Source organism: Haematobia irritans, chromosome 4 (assembly GCF_050003625.1).
Source record: "Haematobia irritans isolate KBUSLIRL chromosome 4, ASM5000362v1, whole genome shotgun sequence".
Lineage (NCBI taxonomy): Eukaryota > Metazoa > Arthropoda > Insecta > Diptera > Muscidae > Haematobia > Haematobia irritans.
The window spans coordinates 189696411-189715915 of NC_134400.1; the positions used below are offsets into that span (position 1 = coordinate 189696411).

The window sequence follows — 19505 nt, forward strand, 5'->3', positions numbered from 1 at the left end:
AACTTTTGTCAAAATTTCATTTCTATAGAAAATTTTGTCAAAATTTTATTTTTATAGAAAACTTTGTTATAATTTTATTTCTAGAGAAAATTTTGTCAAAATTTTAATTCTATAAAAATTTTGCAAAAATTTAATTTCTATTGGATATTTTGTCAAAATTTTGTTTTTATAGACAATTTTATCAAATCTTTTTTTCTATAGAAAATTTTGTCAAAATTTATTTCTATAGAAAATTTTGTCAAAATTTTATTTCTATTGAAGATTTTGTCAAAATGTTATTTCTATAGAGAATTTTGTCAAAATTTTATTTCTATAGAGAATTTTGTCAAAATTTTAATTATATAGAATTTTTGTCAAATTTTTATTTTTATAGAAAATTTTTTAAAAATTTTATTTCTATAGACAATTTTTTCAAAATTTTATTTCTATAGGAAATTTGGTCAAAATTGTATTTCTATAGACAATTTTGTCAAAATTTGATTTCTATAGAAAATTTTGTCAAAATTTTAATTCTATAGAAATTGTGAAAAAATTTAATTTCTATTGGAAATTAAATTTTTTCACAATTTTGATAATATTTTTATAGAAAATTTTATCAAAATTTTTTTCTATAGAAAATTATGTCAAAATTTATTTCTATAGAAAATTTTGTCAAAATTTTAATTCTATATAAATTTTGCAAAAATTTAATTTCTATTGGATATTTTGTCAAAATATTATTTTTTTATAGAAAAATTTGCCAAAATTTTATTTCTATAGAAAATTTTGTTAAAATTTCATTTCTATAGAAAATTTTGTCAAAATTTTATTTTTATAGAAAATTTTGTCAAAATTTTATTTTAATAGGAAATTTTGTCAAAATTTTAATTCTCTAGAAATTTTGTCAAAATTTTATTTCTATAGAAAATTTTGCAAAAAATTAATTTCTATTGGATATTTTGTCAAAATTTCAATTCTAACGAAATTTTGTAAAAATTTTATTTTTATAGGATATTTTGTCAAAATTTTAATTCTATAGAGAATTCTGTCAGAATTTTAATTCTAAAGAAATTTTGTTAAAATTTTATTTCTATAGAAAATTTTGCAAAAATTTAATTTCTATTGGATATTTTGTCAAAATTTTATTTTTATAGAAAATTTTGTTAAAATTTCATTTCTACAGAAAATTTTGTCAAAATTTTATTTCTATAGAAAGTTTTGTCGAAATTTTATTTCTATAGAAAATTTTGTCAAAATTTTATTTCTATCGAAAATTTTTTTCAAAATTTTATTTCTATAGAAAATTTTGTCAAAATTTTATTTCTATCGAATATTTTGTCAAAATGTTGTTTCTATAGAAAATTTTATCAAAATTTGATTTCTAGAGAAAATTTTGTCAAAATTTTATTACTATCGAAAATTTTGTCAAAATTTGTTTCTATAGTAAATTTTGTCAAAAATTTTATTTCTATAGAAAATTTTGTCAAAAATTTTATTTCTATAGAAAATTTTGTAAACATTTTATTTCTATAGAAAATTTTGTCAAAAATTTTATTTCTATAGAAAATTTTGTCAAAATGTTATTTCTATAGAAAATTTTGTCAAAATGTTATTTCTATAGAAAATTTTGTAAAAATGTTATTTCAATAGAAAATTTTGTCAAAAATTTTTTTCTATAGAAAATTTTGTCAAAATTTTATTTCTATAGAAAATTTTGTGAAAATGTCATTTCTATAAAAAATTTTTCAAAATTTTATTTCTATAAAAAAATTTTGTCAAAATTTTATTTCTATAGAAAATTTTATCAAAATTTGATTTCTATAGAAAATTTTGTGAAAATTTTATTTCTATAGAAAATTTTGTCAAAATATGATTTCTATAGAAAATGTTGTCAAAATTTGATTTCTATAAAAAAAGATTTGTCAAAATTTTATTTCTATAGAAAATTTTGTGAACATTTTATTTCTATCAAAGTTACGAATATCACAGTTATGACACTATATGATTGATACCACTGGTAATAGGCTACATCTATCGATAAGAAAAGACTTTTTCGACTGCCCTCTATTGATATTAACTTATAAATATTCAGATTATTCAAAGCTAAACTTATCCAATTATTTTTTATTTATTACAAAAAACAAACAATTATATATTTCTTGATTTGGACTTTGGTCAATTGTAGACTGTAATATAGACACGAACTTCTAGACCACGATATTGGGTATTGAAAAATGTTAGACGTACCAAGTAAGTGTTGGCAGGAAATGGGACAAGTTTCATCATTTCTGGATTCAAACTCAATTGATTGACAACGATGTCATGCTAAATAAGAAATAAGAAAATGTTAATATATGCGAAATTTCATAAAAATGGAGATGACAAGTTACAACCACTGGGCAGGTATGATTTAGATTCGTGCTAGGCATTACAGCATCCCATACAATTTTCCAAAACATCCAACGTTTGGGATTTTTCATGAAACGGCAAAAATCCATGGTATCATTGTACATAAATGGCCTATAACCATTGCCTTTATGAAGGAGTTGAGCATTCAGCTAAAATGTTAAAACAAAATTTTCATTACGAAGCGAAGAGTTCTTATGAAAAATCTCTTCCAAAGTTACCATTATCTCGCTGACGGGTAAAACATTTAATTTTATGTAAATATCCAAACTGACATTGTGTCTAGCTAAAGCTTTTAATTTGCATTTTTCAAAACTAGCCACAGATTTATTGAAGGATTCACATTCCAGATTCGTAAACTTCAAATATACTCCATCACTGATCGTAATGAGAAGAAATAGAAAAATGGCAGTAAAAACTGCAAACCCAAAACCAATATCCGTTTTCATGTTGTTCTTTGATTTACAAATAACTTCAAATGAATTTTATTTTGTATCCATTCACTGGCAGACATATTAATGATATTTTAATTTGCATTAACTCGCTTCCGCATGCGAAATCAAAATCAAAATAGTAGACTTTTGCCTTCATAATCTCACAATTTTTCCTTTGTCAAATCAATGATTTCTATCATCAAAAACTACACGCAAAGAAAAAAAAACGTTTGGAAAACGTGTACCGAAAACGTTTTTCTTTTGTTAGAGTTTTTTGAATTGCTTCGAAAAGAATACACTTTTATCACCAAAAAAATTTGTTTGTTACAAAATCTTAATTTTTTTAATAAAAAAAGTTATTTTTGAATCAACAACACAGTCCATTTCGTTTATATCAAACACTGTTCTTTTCTGACTTTAAGTCTTTAATAAGACACATTTTAAAGTTCAAAATTTAATATACTATAATGTAATGTTGAACATTTTTTCGGAATCTTCCTAAAAAAAAACTTTGGTCGAAGCAGGGATCGAACCCACGACCCTTGGCATGCAAGTCAGACGTAGTAACCACTGCTCCATGGTGCCCAACTAAATGTATTTTTCTGTGAAATAAACTTTGTTTAATCGGCTCGTGGGCGCAGCAAGCTATGCTATATAAATATAACTTATATGGGTAATTGTCTATTGATGACAATAACGGCTACATAGCTCAGTGGATAGTGTGTTGGCTTACAAATTGCATGGTCCGCGGTTCGATTCTCCGTCCAGGCGAAAGGTAAAAAAAATTTAAAAAATTATAAAATTGTATAATTTCTTCTACATTGTTTGTATTACAGAAAAAGGTGCTAAGAACTAAAAAAATCGTGGAAGTGAGAAAGATGGGAGGGAAAATGCAAAAAGCCAGAAAAAAATTTTTTTGAGTTAGGCTTTATGAAATTGTTGTTACATCCTGGAAAAAAATAAACGTTTATCACAAAAAGTATTTACTTTTCTTCCAAATACACTTCCTTTCAACGAAAAGCAAATGAGAAACGAACTTTGTTTGTCTAATATTTCGTTCGGGAGGAAAGAATTATTTTTTTGCGTGTATTAATTCACAATGGGTTTAATGAATTCACCCAACTATTATTCTGATAATTGTTTGATATTTTCGTTACAAGTATATAATGGTGATGTTTAATGAGGCAGTTCCAAAAACGATCGTCCAACTAACATACAGCTGTGGTCAAAGTATTAGTAGCGAATAGATATATCCCAGTAAAATACCTGCTGAATTTGCAGCAGCTTTGTAAGGGAAAGTCAAAGTCAATCAGTGCTAACCTTTACGAGAAATTCACTGATGAATTTATAAGGAAATGTCCCACTTAAATGCGCTTCTTCTTTGTATGAAATTCAGCATTTTCAGAAGCAGTACATTTACATGAGGAAATCGTTGCAAATTTAGTGCGCTTAAGAATGCACATAATAACATAGGGTTAAGAAATTTTCGTCAAACGAAAACTTGCGATTCCGAATATCAGAATATACCCCTTTGGCTTCATCAACTCATACAAAAATTTTAGCTGAGTTGCCAAATGTGGCAAGAATCAGAATCACCTCCTGAGTCGATCTAGCCCTTTGGTGTTTTAATGAAATTTGGTACAAGGTGTTTTTTTGGAACAAGGACTAACGTTATTAAGTTTGAAAAAAATCGCATCGTATTTAGATATAAATTTAACTCATTTTCTATAGAAATAAAATTCTGACAACATTTTTTATAGAAATAAACTTTTGCCGACAAATTTCTGTAGAAATAAAATATTGACAAAATTTTCTATAGAAATAAAATGTTGCCGAAAAATTTCTGTAGAAATAAAATTTTGCCGAAAATTTTCTGTAGAAAAAAAATTTTGACAAAATTTTCTTTAGAAAGAAAATGTTGCCGAAAAATTTTGATAGAAATAATAATTTTGCAAAACAAAACTTTCTATGGAAATTAAATTTTGACAAAATTTTCTATAGAAATACAATTTTGACAAAATTTTCTATAGAAATAAAATTTTGCCGAAAAATTTCTATAGAAATAAAATTTTGCCGAAAATTTTCTATAGAAATAAAATTTTGCCGAAAATTTTCGATAGAAATAAAATTTTGACAAAATTTTCTATTGAAATAAAATTTTACAGAAAATTTTCTATAGAAATAAAATTTTGACAAAATTTTCTACAGAAATAAAATTTTCTGTTGAAATAAATAAATTTTTGAGAAAATTTTCAATTGAAATAAAGTTTTGACAAAATTTTCTATTTATTGGCAAGTTTTATAATTTTGACAAAATTTTCTATAGAAATAAACTGTTGCCGAAAATACTCTATAGAAATGAAATTTTGCCGAAAATTACATATAGAAATACAATTTTGACAAAATTTTCTATAGAAATTCAATTTTGACAAAATTTTCTATAGAAATAAAATTTTGACAAAATTTTCCATAAAAATAAAATGTTGCCGAAAAATTTCTGTAGAAATAATATTTTGCCGAAAATTTTCTGTAGAAAAACAAATGTTGACAAAATTTTCTTTAGAAATAAAATGTTGGCGAAAATTTTTGATAGAAATAAAATTATGACCAAACTTTCTATGGAAATAAAATGTTGAAAAAATTGTCTATAGAAATAAAATTTTGACAAAATTTTCTAAAGTAATAAAATTTTGCCGAAAATTCTCTATTGAAATAAAATTTTACCGAAAATTCTCTATAGAAATAAAATTTTGACAAAATTTTCTATACAAATAAAATTGTGACAAAATTTTCTACAGAAATAAAATTTTGACAAAATTTTCTGTAGAAATAAAATTTTGTCGAAAATTCTCTACGAAATAAAAATTTGCCGAAAATGTTCCATAGAAATAAAATTGTGATAAAATTTTCTATAGAAATAAAATTGTGACAAAATTTTTTATAGAAATACAATTCTGACAAAATGTTCTATAGAAATAAAATTTTGTCGAAAATTCTCTATAGAAATACAATTTTGACAAAATTTTCTATAGAAATAAAATTTTGCCGAAAATTCTCTATAGAAATAAAATTTTACCGAAAATTTTCTATAGAAATACAATTTTGACAAAATTTTCTATAGAAATAAAATTTTGACAAAATCTTCTATAGAAATAAAATTTTGCCGAAAATTCTCTAAAGAAATACAATTTTGACAAAATTTTCTGTAGAAATAAAATTTTGACAAAATTTTCTATAGAAATAAAATTTTACGGAAAATTTTCTATAGAAATAAAATTTTACCGAAAATTTTCAATAGATATAAAATTTTACCGAAAATTTTCTATAGAAATAAAATTTTGAAAAATTTTCTGTAGAAATAAAATTTTGACAAAATTTTCTATAGAAATAAAATTTTACCGAAAATTTTCTATAGAAATAAAATTTTGATAAAATTTTGACAAAATTTTCTATAGAAATAAAATTTGGACAAAATTTTCCATAGAAATAAAATTTTGCCGAAAAATTTCTGTAGAAATAAAATATTGACAAAATTTTCTATAGAAATAAAATTTTGACAAAATTTTCTACAGAAATAAAATTTTGACAAAATTTTCTGTAGAAATAAAATTTTGCCGAAAATTCTCTACAAAATAAAAATTTGCCGAAAATTTTCAATAGAAATAAAATTTTGACAAAATTTTCTATAGAAATAAAATTTTGACAAAATTTTCTATAGAAATAAAAATTTGCCGAAAATTTTCGATAGAAATAAAATTTTGACAAAATTTTCTATAGAAATAAAATTTTGACAAAATTTTCTACAGAAATAAAATTTTGACAAAATTTTCTATAGAAATAAAATTTTGCCGAAAATTCTCGATAGAAATGAAATTTTGTCGAAAATTTTATATAGAAATACAATTTTGACAAAATTTTCGGTAGAAATAAAATTTTGACAAAATTTTCTATAGAAATAAAATTTTGCCGAAAATTCTCGATAGAAATGAAATTTTGCCGAAAATTTTATATAGAAATACAATTTTGACAAAATTTTCTGTAGAAATAAAATTTTGACAAAATTTTCTATAGAAATAAAATTTTGCCGAAAATTCTCGATAGAAATGAAATTTTGCCGAAAATTTTATATAGAAATACAATTTTGACAAACTTTTCTGTAGAAATAAAATTTTGACAAAATTTTCTATAGAAATAAAATTTTACCGAAAATTTTCTATAGAAATAAAATTTTACCGAAAATTTTCTATAGAAATAAAATTTTACCGAAAATTTTCTATAGAAATAAAATTTTACCGAAAATTTTCTATGGAAATAAAATTTTGACAAAATTTTCTATAGAAATAAAATTTTGCCAAAAATTTTCGACAGAAATAAAATTTTAAAAAAATTTTCTACAGAAATACAATTTTGACAAAATTTTCTATAGAAATACAATTTTGACAAAATTTTCTATAGAAATAAAATTTTGCCGAAAATTCTCTACGAAATAAAAATTTGTCAAAAATTTTTTATAGAAATAAAATTTTGCCGAAAATTTTCGATAGAAATAAAATTTTGCCGAAAATTTTCGATAGAAATACAATTTTGACAAAATTTTCTAAAGTAATAAAATTTTGCCGAAAATTCTCTATTGAAATAAAATTTTACCGAAAATTCTCTATAGAAATAAAATTTTGACAAAATTTTCTATACAAATAAAATTTTGACAAAATTTTCTACAGAAATAAAATTTTGACAAAATTTTCTGTAGAAATAAAATTTTGTCGAAAAGTCTCTACGAAATAAAAATTTGCCAAAAATGTTCTATAGAAATAAAATTTTGACATAATTTTCTATAGAAATAAAATTGTGATAAAATTTTCTATAGAAATAAAATTGTGACAAAATTTTCTATAGAAATACAATTCTGACAAAATGTTCTATAGAAATAAAATTTTGCCGAAAATTCTCTATAGAAATACAATTTTGACAAAATTTTCTATAGAAATAAAATTTTGCCGAAAATTCTCTATAGAAATAAAATTTTACCGAAAATTTCCTATAGAAATACAATTTTGACAAAATTTTCTATAGAAATAAAATTTTGACAAAATCTTCTATAGAAATAAAATTTTGCCGAAAATTCTCTATAGAAATACAATTTTGACAAAATTTTCTGTAGAAATAAAATTTTGACAAAATTTTCTATAGAAATAAAATTTTACCGAAAATTTTCAATAGAAATAAAATTTTACCGAAAATTTTCTATAGAAATAAAATTTTGACAAAATTTTCTGTAGAAATAAAATTTTGACAAAATTTTCTATAGAAATAAAATTTTGACAAAATTTTCTATAGAAATAAAATTTTGCCGAAAATTTTCGATAGAAATAAAATTTTGCCGAAAATTTTCGATAGAAATAAAATTGTGACAAAATTTTCTATAGAAATACAATTTTGCCGAAAAATTTCTTTAGAAATACATTTTTGAGAAAATTTTCAATTGAAATAAAATTTTGACAAAATTTTCTATTTATTGGGAAGTTTTATAATTTGTAGATTTTTGGTAAAATGTATCACCCAATTTATCCAAATGTGGCCATAATAGCCTTGTTTATTAGGCGATTTTATTCAAATATAAATTTTATTTCTATTTATTTTCTATAGAAATAAAATTTTAACGAAAATTTTCTATAGAAATAAAATTTTGACAAAATTTTCTACAGATTTTACAATTTTTTTTACAGAAATAAAATTTTGACAAAATTTTCTATAGAAAAAAAATTTTGCCGAAAATTTTCTGTAGAAGTAAATTTTTGACAACATTTTCTATAGAAAAAAATTTTACAGAAAATTTTCTATAGAAATAAAATTTTGACAAAATTTTTTATAGAAATAAAATTTTGACAAAATTTTCTACAGAAATAAAATTTTGACAAAATTTTCTACAGAAATAAAATTTTGACAAAATTTTCTATAGAAATAAAATTTTACCGAAAATTTTCTAGAGAAATAAAGTTTTACCGTAAATTTTCCATAGAAATAAAATTTTGCCGATAGTTTTCTATAAAAATAAAATTTTCCGAAAAATGTCTATAGAAATAAAATTATGACAAAATTTTCTATAGAAATAAAATGTTGACAAAATTTTCTATAGAAATAAAATTTTGACAAAATTTTCTATAGAAATAAAATTTTTCCGAAAATTTTCTGTAGAAATAAATAAATTTTTGAGAAAATTTTCAATTGAAATAAAATTTTGACAAAATTTTCTATTTATTGGCAAGTTTTATAATTTGGTAGAGTTTTGGTAAAATATATCACCCAATTTATCCAAATGTGGCCATAATAGCTTTGTTTATTAGGCGATTTTTTTCAAATCTAGTACAATATAACTTTGTGTGGTGTCAATTAAATGTGCCAAATATCATTCAAATCGGTACAGATTTCGATATAGTCAATGAAACCCCACAAATACTTATTTATTTATTTTAAAAACACAAACAATTACATATTTCTTGATTTTGCTGGAAGCCTTTGATTAATTATAGATGGTAGTGTAGAGAGCAACTTTCAGTCTACGATATTTTGGAAGTTTTCGATTAATTGTAGACTGTAATGTAGGAACGAACTTCGAGAATACGATATTGTGAATTGAAAAAATGTAGACGTATTAAGTAAGTGTTGACAGGAAAGGGGATAAGTTTAATCATTTCTGGATCCAAAATCAATTTAGTGATAACGATGTCATGCTAGAGAAATTGAGAACATTATTGTGCATGAAAAATTTGATATAAATTGACATTCCATACTTACATCCACGGGACAGGTATGATTGAGATTGGTGTTAGGCAATACTGCATCCCATACAATTTTCCAAAACATCCAGCGTTTGGGATTTTTCATAAATTGGCAAAAGTTAATGGTATCATTGTACATAAATGGCCTATAGCCATTGGCTTTACGAAGGAATTGAGCATTCAGCTAAAATGCAAAATAATCGTTCATTAAAACAATGTTTTTTTATTAAAAATCTCTTGCAAAAGTTACCATTATTTCGCTGACGGGTAGAATATTTAATTTTATATACATATCCAAACTGACATTATGTCTAGCTAAAGCTTTTAATTTGCATATTTCAAAACTAGCCACAGATTTATTAAAGGATTGACATTCCAGATTCGTAAACTTCAAATATACTCCCTCATTAATGGCAATGAGAAGAAATAAAATAGCAGTAACAACTACAAGCCCAAAACCAATATCGGATTTCATGGTTTTCTTTAATGGTCAACGTTCAAATGAATTTCAAGTCGTCTCCATTTATCGGCACACGTATTAATGGTATTTTAATTTATAATTTATAATAAAATATTTCAATAAAATATTCTCCGCTATACTGAAAACGTTGTAATGAAGCCTAATAGTTTTTAAATTTAGATTTAATGTACATTCAATTTATTTTGATTTTAAAGAACTTTCTTTGTAACGATCCCGTGCTATATTGCTGTATGCCTTTACACTCTCAAAAAATCGCCATAATCATCCCTAAACTCCCAAACACATTCTGCTGCAAGCATATTTTCAGAATATATACAAACAAATTATTGTTTGTATTATGCAAACATATTATGTTTCATCCTACACAGAGAAAAATTTTACGAAAATTTTTCCAATTAAAATTTTAATTGAGTTTTAAAAAATATTCAATTAAAAATTTAATTGATTCAACAATTTTTTTTTTATTGAAACAAAAATCAATCACAAAAATTAATAGTATCAATTAATTTTTTAATTGACCTTCAATTAATTTGTTAATTGATACTATCATTTCTGTGATTGAAATTATTTCAATTAAAAAATTAATTGGATCAAATAATTTCATGATTGGATCAGAAAACTTTTTTTTGTGTGTAAGCCTATACACAGAAAAAAGTGTCTTGTAAATTTAAATCCGCCCACCAAAATTTACTGTAATATAGTTAATTTTTCGTAACCACAACGAACATGAACTTAGTTAAACTTATAAAAATCCAGTAAATGTTTTTTAGTTCACTAACTACGAAATGGGAAGGATTTTTCCTTAAATAAATTTCCAACACAGTAGTTAATGCATCGTTGATTCTATCAAAATGGGCAATATAAAAATCTTACTACGAAATGTGGACAATTTACTAAGAAAAAATTTTGTATAGAAAAAAAAAATTTTTTGTAGTAAAAATTAATTCAACGACATTACCGATTCGTATGATGGCTACCTACAGATTATTTCCATTTTTATTATAAGTTGGAGTGTTTTTCTTCACATTGAAAATTTTAGATAAAGTATAACAAGTATATACGGCCGTCAGTTCGGCCAGGCCGAATGTTATGTACCCTCCACCATTGATTGCGTAGAAACTTCTACGAAAGACTGTCATCCACAATCGAATTAATTGGGTTGTGGTATCTTAAAACTTCTTAACATCGTTTTCTAAATTGTTAGTTAGTCCATACGTGATATATATTAGACAAAAAAGGTATGTATAGGTAAGTCTACAAATAATTACGAATCGATATGGACTTTAGCACGGTACGTAGAGAGCCAGAATTGAAATATGGGGGTCGCTTATATGTGGGCTATATACAATTATGAATTTGATATGGACCAATTTTTATGTGATTGGGGATCGATTTATCTGAGGGCTATATATAACTATAGACCGATATGGACCTAGTTAGGCATGGTTGTTAACGGCCATATACTAGCACAATGTACCAAATTTCAACTGACTCGGATGAAATTTGCTCCTACAAGTGGCTCCAAAACCAAATCTCGGGATCGGTTTATATGGGCGCTATATATGATTATGGAGTGATATGGGCCACTTTTGGCATGGTTGTTAAATATCATATACTACCACCACGTACCAAATTTCAACGAGATCGGATGAATTTTGCTTTTCCGAAAGGCACCGGTGGTCAAATCTGGGGTCGGTTTATATGGGGGCTATATATAATTATGGAGTGATGTGGACCAATTTTTGCATGGTTGTTGGATGCCATATACTAACATCACGTACCAAATTTCAACCGAATTGGATTAATTTTGCTCTTCCAAGGGGCTCCGGAGGTCAAATCTGTGGATCGGTTTATATGGGGGCTATATATAATTATGGACCGATTTCGACCACTTTTTGCATTGGTGTTTGAGGCCATATATTAACACCACGTACCAAATTTCAACTGAATCAGATGAAATTTCGTCTCCCAAGAGGCTCCGGAGGTCAAATCTGGGGATCGGTTTATATGGGGGCTATATATAATTATGGACCGATGTGGACCAATTTTTGCATGGTCATTAGAGACCATATACTAACACCATGTACCAAATTTCAGCCGGATCGATTGAAATTTGCTTCTCTTGCGGGCTCGGCAAGCCAAATCGGGGGATGGGTTTATATGGGGTCTATATATAATTATGGACCGATGTAGACCAATTTTTGCATGTTTGTTGGATACCATATACTAACATCACGTGCCAAATTTCAACCGAATTGGATTAATTTTGCTCTTCCAAGGGGCTCCGGAGGTCAAAGCTGGGGATCGGTTTATATGGGGGCTATATATAATTATGGACCGATTTCGACCACTTTTTGCATTGGTGTTTAAGTCCATATATTAACACCGCGTACCAAATTTCAACTGAATCAGATGAATTTTCGTCTCCCAAGAGGCTCCGCAAACCAAATCTGGGGATCGGTTTATATGGGGGCTATATATAATTATGAACCGATGTGGACCAATTTTTGCATGGTTGTTAGAGACCATATACCAACACCATGTACCAAATTTTAGCCGGATCGGATGAAATTTGCTTCTGTTAGAGGCTCCGCAAGCCAAATCGGGGGATCGGTTTATGTGGTGGCTATATATAATTATTGACCGATGTGGACCAATTTTTGCATAGTTGTTAGAGACCATATCGGATAAAATTTGCTTCTCGTTGAGGATCCGCAAACCAAATCTGGGGATCGGTTTATATGGGGGCTATATATAATTATGAACCGATGTGAACCAATTTTTGCATGGTTGTTAGAGACCATATACCAACACCATGTACCAAATTTCAGCCGGATCGGATGAAATTTGCTTCTGTTAGAGGCTCCGCAAGCAAAATCTGAGTGTCACTTTATATGGGGGCTATACGTAAAAGTGGACCGATATGGCCCATTTGCAATACCATCCGACCTACATCAATAACAACTACTTGTGCCAAGTTTCAAGTCGATAGCTTGTTTCGTTCGGAAGTTAGCGTGATTTCAACAGACGGACGGACGGACATGCTTAGATCGACTCAGAATTTCACCACGACCCAGAATATATATACTTTATGGGGTCTTAAGCAATATTTCGATGTGTTACAAACGGAATGACAAAGTTAATATACCCCCCCATCCTATGGTGGGGGGTATAAAAATTAACGAAAAGAACTTCCTGTGTAGTTAAAATAAAGAACATCATTGGAAGTACATCTTCTGGAAGGGCTTTTCAAGTTGTGCCTTTGGAAGAACTTCCAAATTTTTTTGATGGGTTCTGTAACATATACTCTCAAGCATATATAGTTTTAAGGCACCAATTGGTTACTTAAATTTTTTTACTTGCGGTAAAATTAAATAAATATTTTGCGATATCCTGGGACAGGTCTTTTGGTAGCACAAATTTCCCGTAGGGTATTTATTGATTTTACGAAACACAAACAATTACATATTTCTTGGATAGCAAGATGCCTTTGATTAATTATAGACTGTTATATAGACACGAACTTCCAGACCACGATATTGTGAATTGAAAAATTTTAGACGTACCAAGTAAGTGTTGGGGGGAAATGGGACAAGTTTCATCATTTCGGGAATCAAACTCAATTTAGTGATAATGATGTCATGCTAAAATAATCAATCAAGAAACATTTTAATGCATGCAAAATTTCATATAAATTGACATCCCATACTTACATCCACTGGACAGGTATGATTGAGATTGGTGCTAGGCAATACTGCATCCCATACAATTTTCCAAAACATCCAACGTTTGGGATTTTTCATAAATTGACAAAAGCTAATGGTATCATTGTACATAAAAGGCCTATAACCATTTCCCTTACGAAGGAGTTGAGCATTTAGCTAAAATGGCAAAATAAATTTTCATTAAGAAAAATGGAATTTTTATTAAAAATCTCTTGCAAAAGTTACCATTATTTCGTTGACGGGTAGAATATTTAATTTTATGTACATATCCAAACTGACATTATGTCTGGCTAAAGCTTTTAGATTGCATTTTTCAAAACTAGCCACAGATTTATTAAAGGATTCACATTCCAAATTCGTAAACTTTAGATTTACTCCCTCATTAATCGCAATGAGAAGAAATTGAATAGCAATAAAAGCTACAAACTCAAAACCGATATCCGTTTTCATGTCGTTCTCGTAAAATCTACAAATGCATTTTAATGCGTCTCCATTCATCTGCAAGTGTATTAATGATATTTTAATTCACATTTTATTTATATTTATTTTTTCGCCCTCTGAAAACAATCGCAAATCAAGCATAACAGTCTTTCAATTTCACAATTTAATTCACATTATTTATTTTAGTTTCGAAGAACAAAGTACACGTTTTACATTTTTCTGTGAATATTCACTCTCAAATAAAAAACAAGTAAGTAAAGTGTAAAGTCGTGCGGGGCCGACTATATTATACCCTTCACCCCTATTTGTGTTACCATCTCAACTGCTTCACATTTGCTGGAAGCTATACAAAGGAGACAATTTATTTACTTCTACAAAATCTCTAGAATTAAAATTTAAATCGGCTAACGCTATCCAGTTAATTGGAGGAAATTTCCATTGAAAATGGGTCAAAAATGTGTAACAGTCTACCATATTTCCCCAACTCTGGTGTACGTATATATGGGAGCTATATATAATCTGAACCGATTTTGACTAAAATTGACATGTATAGTTAGAATAATAATTCTGATATCAATGCCAAATTTCACGTAAATTGGAGTATAACTTTAGCCTCCCTGGTCATATGAGTGCAAATCGGACGGAAGATATATATGGGAGCCATATCTAAATCTGAACCGATTTCAACCAAATATGGCACAATTACCGATACTACTAAACGTACTCCTTGTGCGAAATTTGAAGCAAATGACGGCAAAACCCTGGATTTTGAGGCCATATAAGTTCAAATCGGACGAAAGATATATATGGGAGCTATATCTAAATCTGAATCGATTTTGATCATATTTGGCACATACAATAGTCTCGTTAAAAGTACCGCTTGTGCAAAATTTGAAGTAAGTCAGGGCAAAATTCTGGCTTTTGAGACAATATAAGTCCAAATCGGGCGAAAGATATCTATGTGAGCTATATCTAAATCTGAACCGATTTTAACAAAATTTGACACACTTAACAATACCCTTGTGCAAAATTTGAAGCAAATTACGGCAAAAATCTGGCTTTTGTGGCCATATAAGTTCAAATCGGACGAGAGATATATATGGGAGCTATATCTAAATTTGAACCGATTTCAATCAAATTTACCAAGCATGGGTAGAATGTCAAGTCTACCCTCTGTGCAAAATTTCACGAAGATCGGTAGTAAACTTTGTTATCTGTGGTCATATGAGTCTAAATCGGACGAAAGATATATGTGGGAGCTATATCTAAATCTAAACCGATTTGGCTGATATTCTGCAAGGTTTTCGAGATTCATAAAATATTTGGATGTACGGCATTTCAAGAAAATCGGTTGATAAACACGCTAACTATGACCAAATTGGAGATACATATATATGGCAGCTATATCTAAATCTGAACCGATTTTTTCCAAAACCCATAGCGATTTTCTCTGTCCAAAGAAACGGCCCTATGCCAAATTTGAGGACGATCGGACATAAATTGCGAGCTGTACTTTGTGCACAAAATTACATATACATACAGACGGACGGACAGACAGACAGACAGACAGACGGACATCGCTAAATCGACTCAGAATTTAATTCTAAGCCGATCGGTATACTAAAAGATGGGTCCATAACCACTATTTCTTGGCGTTACAAATGCACAAACTTATTATACCCTGTACCATAGTAGTGGTGAAGGGTATATAAAAAATCGCTTTTGTAATAGCAAACTATTGTTTGAACAGTGCAAACATGTTATATTTGACTCTAAGCATTTGTATTCTAAATAAAACCCCCAAATTGTTAATTTCAGTACAAAATTTTCTATAGAAATAAAATTTTGACAAAATTTTCTATAAAAAAATTGACCACATTTTCTATAGAGATAAAATTTTGAAAATATTTTCTATAGAAATAAAATTTTGACCAAATTTTCTATAGAAATCAAATTTTAACAAATTTTCTACAGATATAAAATTTTGACACAATTTTCTATGGAAATAAAATTGTGACACAATTTTCTATAGAAATAAAATTTTGACAACACATTCTACGAAAATAAAATTTTGTCAAAATCTTCTATAGAAACAACATTTTTATGAAATTTTTCTATAGAAATAACATATTTACAAAATTTTTTATAGACATAAAATTTTGACAAAATTTTCTATAGAAATAAAATTTTTATGAAATTTTTCTACAGAAATAAAATTTTTACAAAATTTTCTATAGAGATACATTTTTAAACAAATTTCTATAGAAATAAAATATTGACGAAAAAATTCTATAGAAATAAAATTTTGACAAAATTTTCTATAGAAATAAAATTTTAACAAAATTTTCTATAGAATTAAAATGTTGACAATTTTTTTTAAATAAAATTTTGACAAAATATTCTATAGAAATAAAATTTTGACAAAATTTTCTATAGAAATAAAATTTTGACACAATTTTCTATAGATTAAAATTTTGACAAAATTTTCTATAGAAATAAATTTTTGACAATATTTTATATAGAAATAAAATTTTGACAAAATTTTCTATAGAAATAAAATTTTGACAAAATTTTCTATAGAAATAAAATTGTGACAAAATTTTCTATAGAAATAAAATTTTGACAAAATTTTCTATAGAAATAAAATTTTGACAAAATTTTCTATAGAAATAAAATTTTGACAAAATTTTCTATAGAAATAAAATTGTGAAAAATATTTCTATAGAAATAAAATTTTGACAAAATTTTCTATATAAATAAAATTTTGACAAAATTTTCTATATAAATAAAATTTTGACAAAATTTTCTATATAAATAAAATTTTGACAAAATTTTCTATATAAATAAAATTTTTACAAAATTTTCTATAGGAATAAAATGTTGACAAAATTTTCTATACAAATAAAATTTTGACAAAATTTTCTATATCAATAAAATGTTGACAAAATTTTCTATACAAATAAAATTTTGACAAAATTTTCTATAGAAATAAAATTTTGACAAAATTTTCTATAGAAATAAAATTTTGAAAAAAATTTCTATAGAAATAAAAATATGACAACATTTTTTATGTATATAAATAAAATGTTGACATTTTATATTCAAAGAAAAATTTTCTATAGCAATAATATTTTGACAAAATTTTCTATAGAAATAAAATTTTGACAAAATTTTCTATGGAAATAAAATTTTGACAAAATAAAATTTTTTGTTTGGTTGTTTTCTGGCTATTTTTGGCTTGAGTGGCAACCGCGTTTGAAATTCGGCCAGGCCAAATCTTTGGTACCGTCTTCCATGGATTGCGTAGAAACTTCTACGAAAGACTGTCATCCACAATCGAATTACTTGGGTTGTGGTAATACTTACCGATGGCAAGGTATCTTAAAACATCTTAACGTCGTCTTCTAAATTGTAAGTTAGTCCATACGTGGTATATATTGGACACAAAAGGTATATATAAGTAAGTCTACAAATAATTACGGACCTATATGGACTTTTGCGCGGTAATTAGAGAGCCAGAATTGAAATATGGGGGTAGCTTTATATGGGGGCTACATACAATTATTAACCGATATGAACCAATTTTTTGTGTGATTGGACATCAATTTATCTGAGGGCTATATATAACTATAGACCGATGTGGACCTACACAGAAAAAAAGGTGTCTTGTTAATTTTAGGACCAGTTTAACTTCCACATAGTTCAAAAAATTTACTGTAATATAGTTCATTTTTCGTAACCACTGCGAAAATTAACTTAGCTAAAGGAAAACTTATAAAACTTCAGTAAATGTTTTTTAGTTCACTAACTACGAAATGGGACGGATTTTTCCTTAAATAAATTTCCAATACAATAGTTAATGCATCGTTGATTGTATTATAAAAAGACATAGGCAATATAAAAATCTTACTACGAAATGTGGACAATTTACTAAGAAAATTTTTTGTATGGAAAAAAATTTTTGTAGTAAAAATTAACTTAACTACAGTACCAATTCGTATGGCGGCTTCCTACAGCTTATTTCGGTTTTTACTATAAGTTGGAGTATATTTCCTCACATTGAAAATTTTAGATAAAGTATAATAAAAAGTAGTTAATTTAATCCTTGACGGGTGTATATAATTTTTTATGGATTCCTCGTAAATTTTGAATATATTTTACCTTATCCTATAGATAGAATACCAACTAATCAATAAACGTGATACTGGAAATTGAAGTGAGAAGAAATTATGAAATTATTGCATCATCTTTTTTTTTTTTTGTTTGTGTTTGTTATTGCGATGATGTTATGGAATGTGTGTTGTTGGTATCTTTTGTGGTGATAGTTGTTTTGTTGCAATAGCGAGATCAGAAAGGGATCATGTGTATGTGGAGTTGTTTTTCTTTACATATGTGTCCTTTATGACTATTTGTGTCTTTGAGTTTTATTGGTGCATTCAGTTCTGTTGATGCATTTATGAAGCGCACACGTGGTGCGCTTGCGTGCGGTATTTGTATTTATTAATAAAAATACATTTATTTCGTAACATTTTAGAAACTGATAAGTGAATGGTGTGATGTAAGAGAAAACAAAAACACTTTATATTGATAAAAAAAATAAATAACTCTAAAATAAATCACATATTAAGAAACTGTATATTTCTATTAATAATTTAAAATTAGTGCGGTTTTAAATTGGTTTACATAAAAATATTCATAATGAGTGGTAATAAAATGATCTATATTTACTCTACATCTGGATCACAGTACAATTTTTTGAGTCTATATTTTTATGTTATAGCGAGTCCTTAAGGTGTGTACTAAGTTCGAGTTTAGGTGCTAAAATCAGAAATAAATCAGTAAGAAAAGTATAAAATTATACGCCTTCGATGCAAATTTAAATATAACTTTATGGAGAATAGCTCGAAACAAGTTTTTTATTAAGTTTATATTCTTTAAATGGATTACACGATTAAGAACAGAAAATCGTTTTTAAGCTTATGTAGAACGCTGTTTTTTTTAATTTAATATGATGAATCGTTTTCAAGTTATTCCAATATATATAGCGGAAGTGCCTTAATTTTGAACATAACCGTATATCTCAAAAAGTCGAGCTCTTAAAAAAACAAGTGTAAATTTGGATTCAGCGACCTCAAATTACTAAAAATTTGATATAAATTTTAAATGAACACAAAAACGGTTCAATTTTGTTCCCATGTATTTCTAAAGAAAACTAATCATGAAAAATTGGGATTTTAGCCACTAAACTCGAACTTAATAT

The 19505-nt window shown here is 26.5% G+C and overlaps 2 protein-coding genes across 3 annotated transcripts in view; one reads left to right on the forward strand and one right to left on the reverse strand.

Annotated features, from left to right (window-relative positions):
• The window catches only part of LOC142234697 (uncharacterized), a 102852-nt gene that overhangs the window by 55940 nt on the left and 27407 nt on the right, over positions 1 to 19505 (forward strand). The window lies entirely within an intron of this gene.
• LOC142233396 (uncharacterized) lies at positions 2155 to 2834 on the reverse strand. The gene is made up of 4 exons (XM_075304296.1): positions 2812 to 2834; positions 2607 to 2763; positions 2370 to 2537; positions 2155 to 2304 (listed from the first exon to the last, which is right to left on the reverse strand). The coding sequence occupies exons 1-4, from the start codon at positions 2832 to 2834 to the stop codon at positions 2155 to 2157; spliced, it is 498 nt and encodes a 165-aa protein (XP_075160411.1).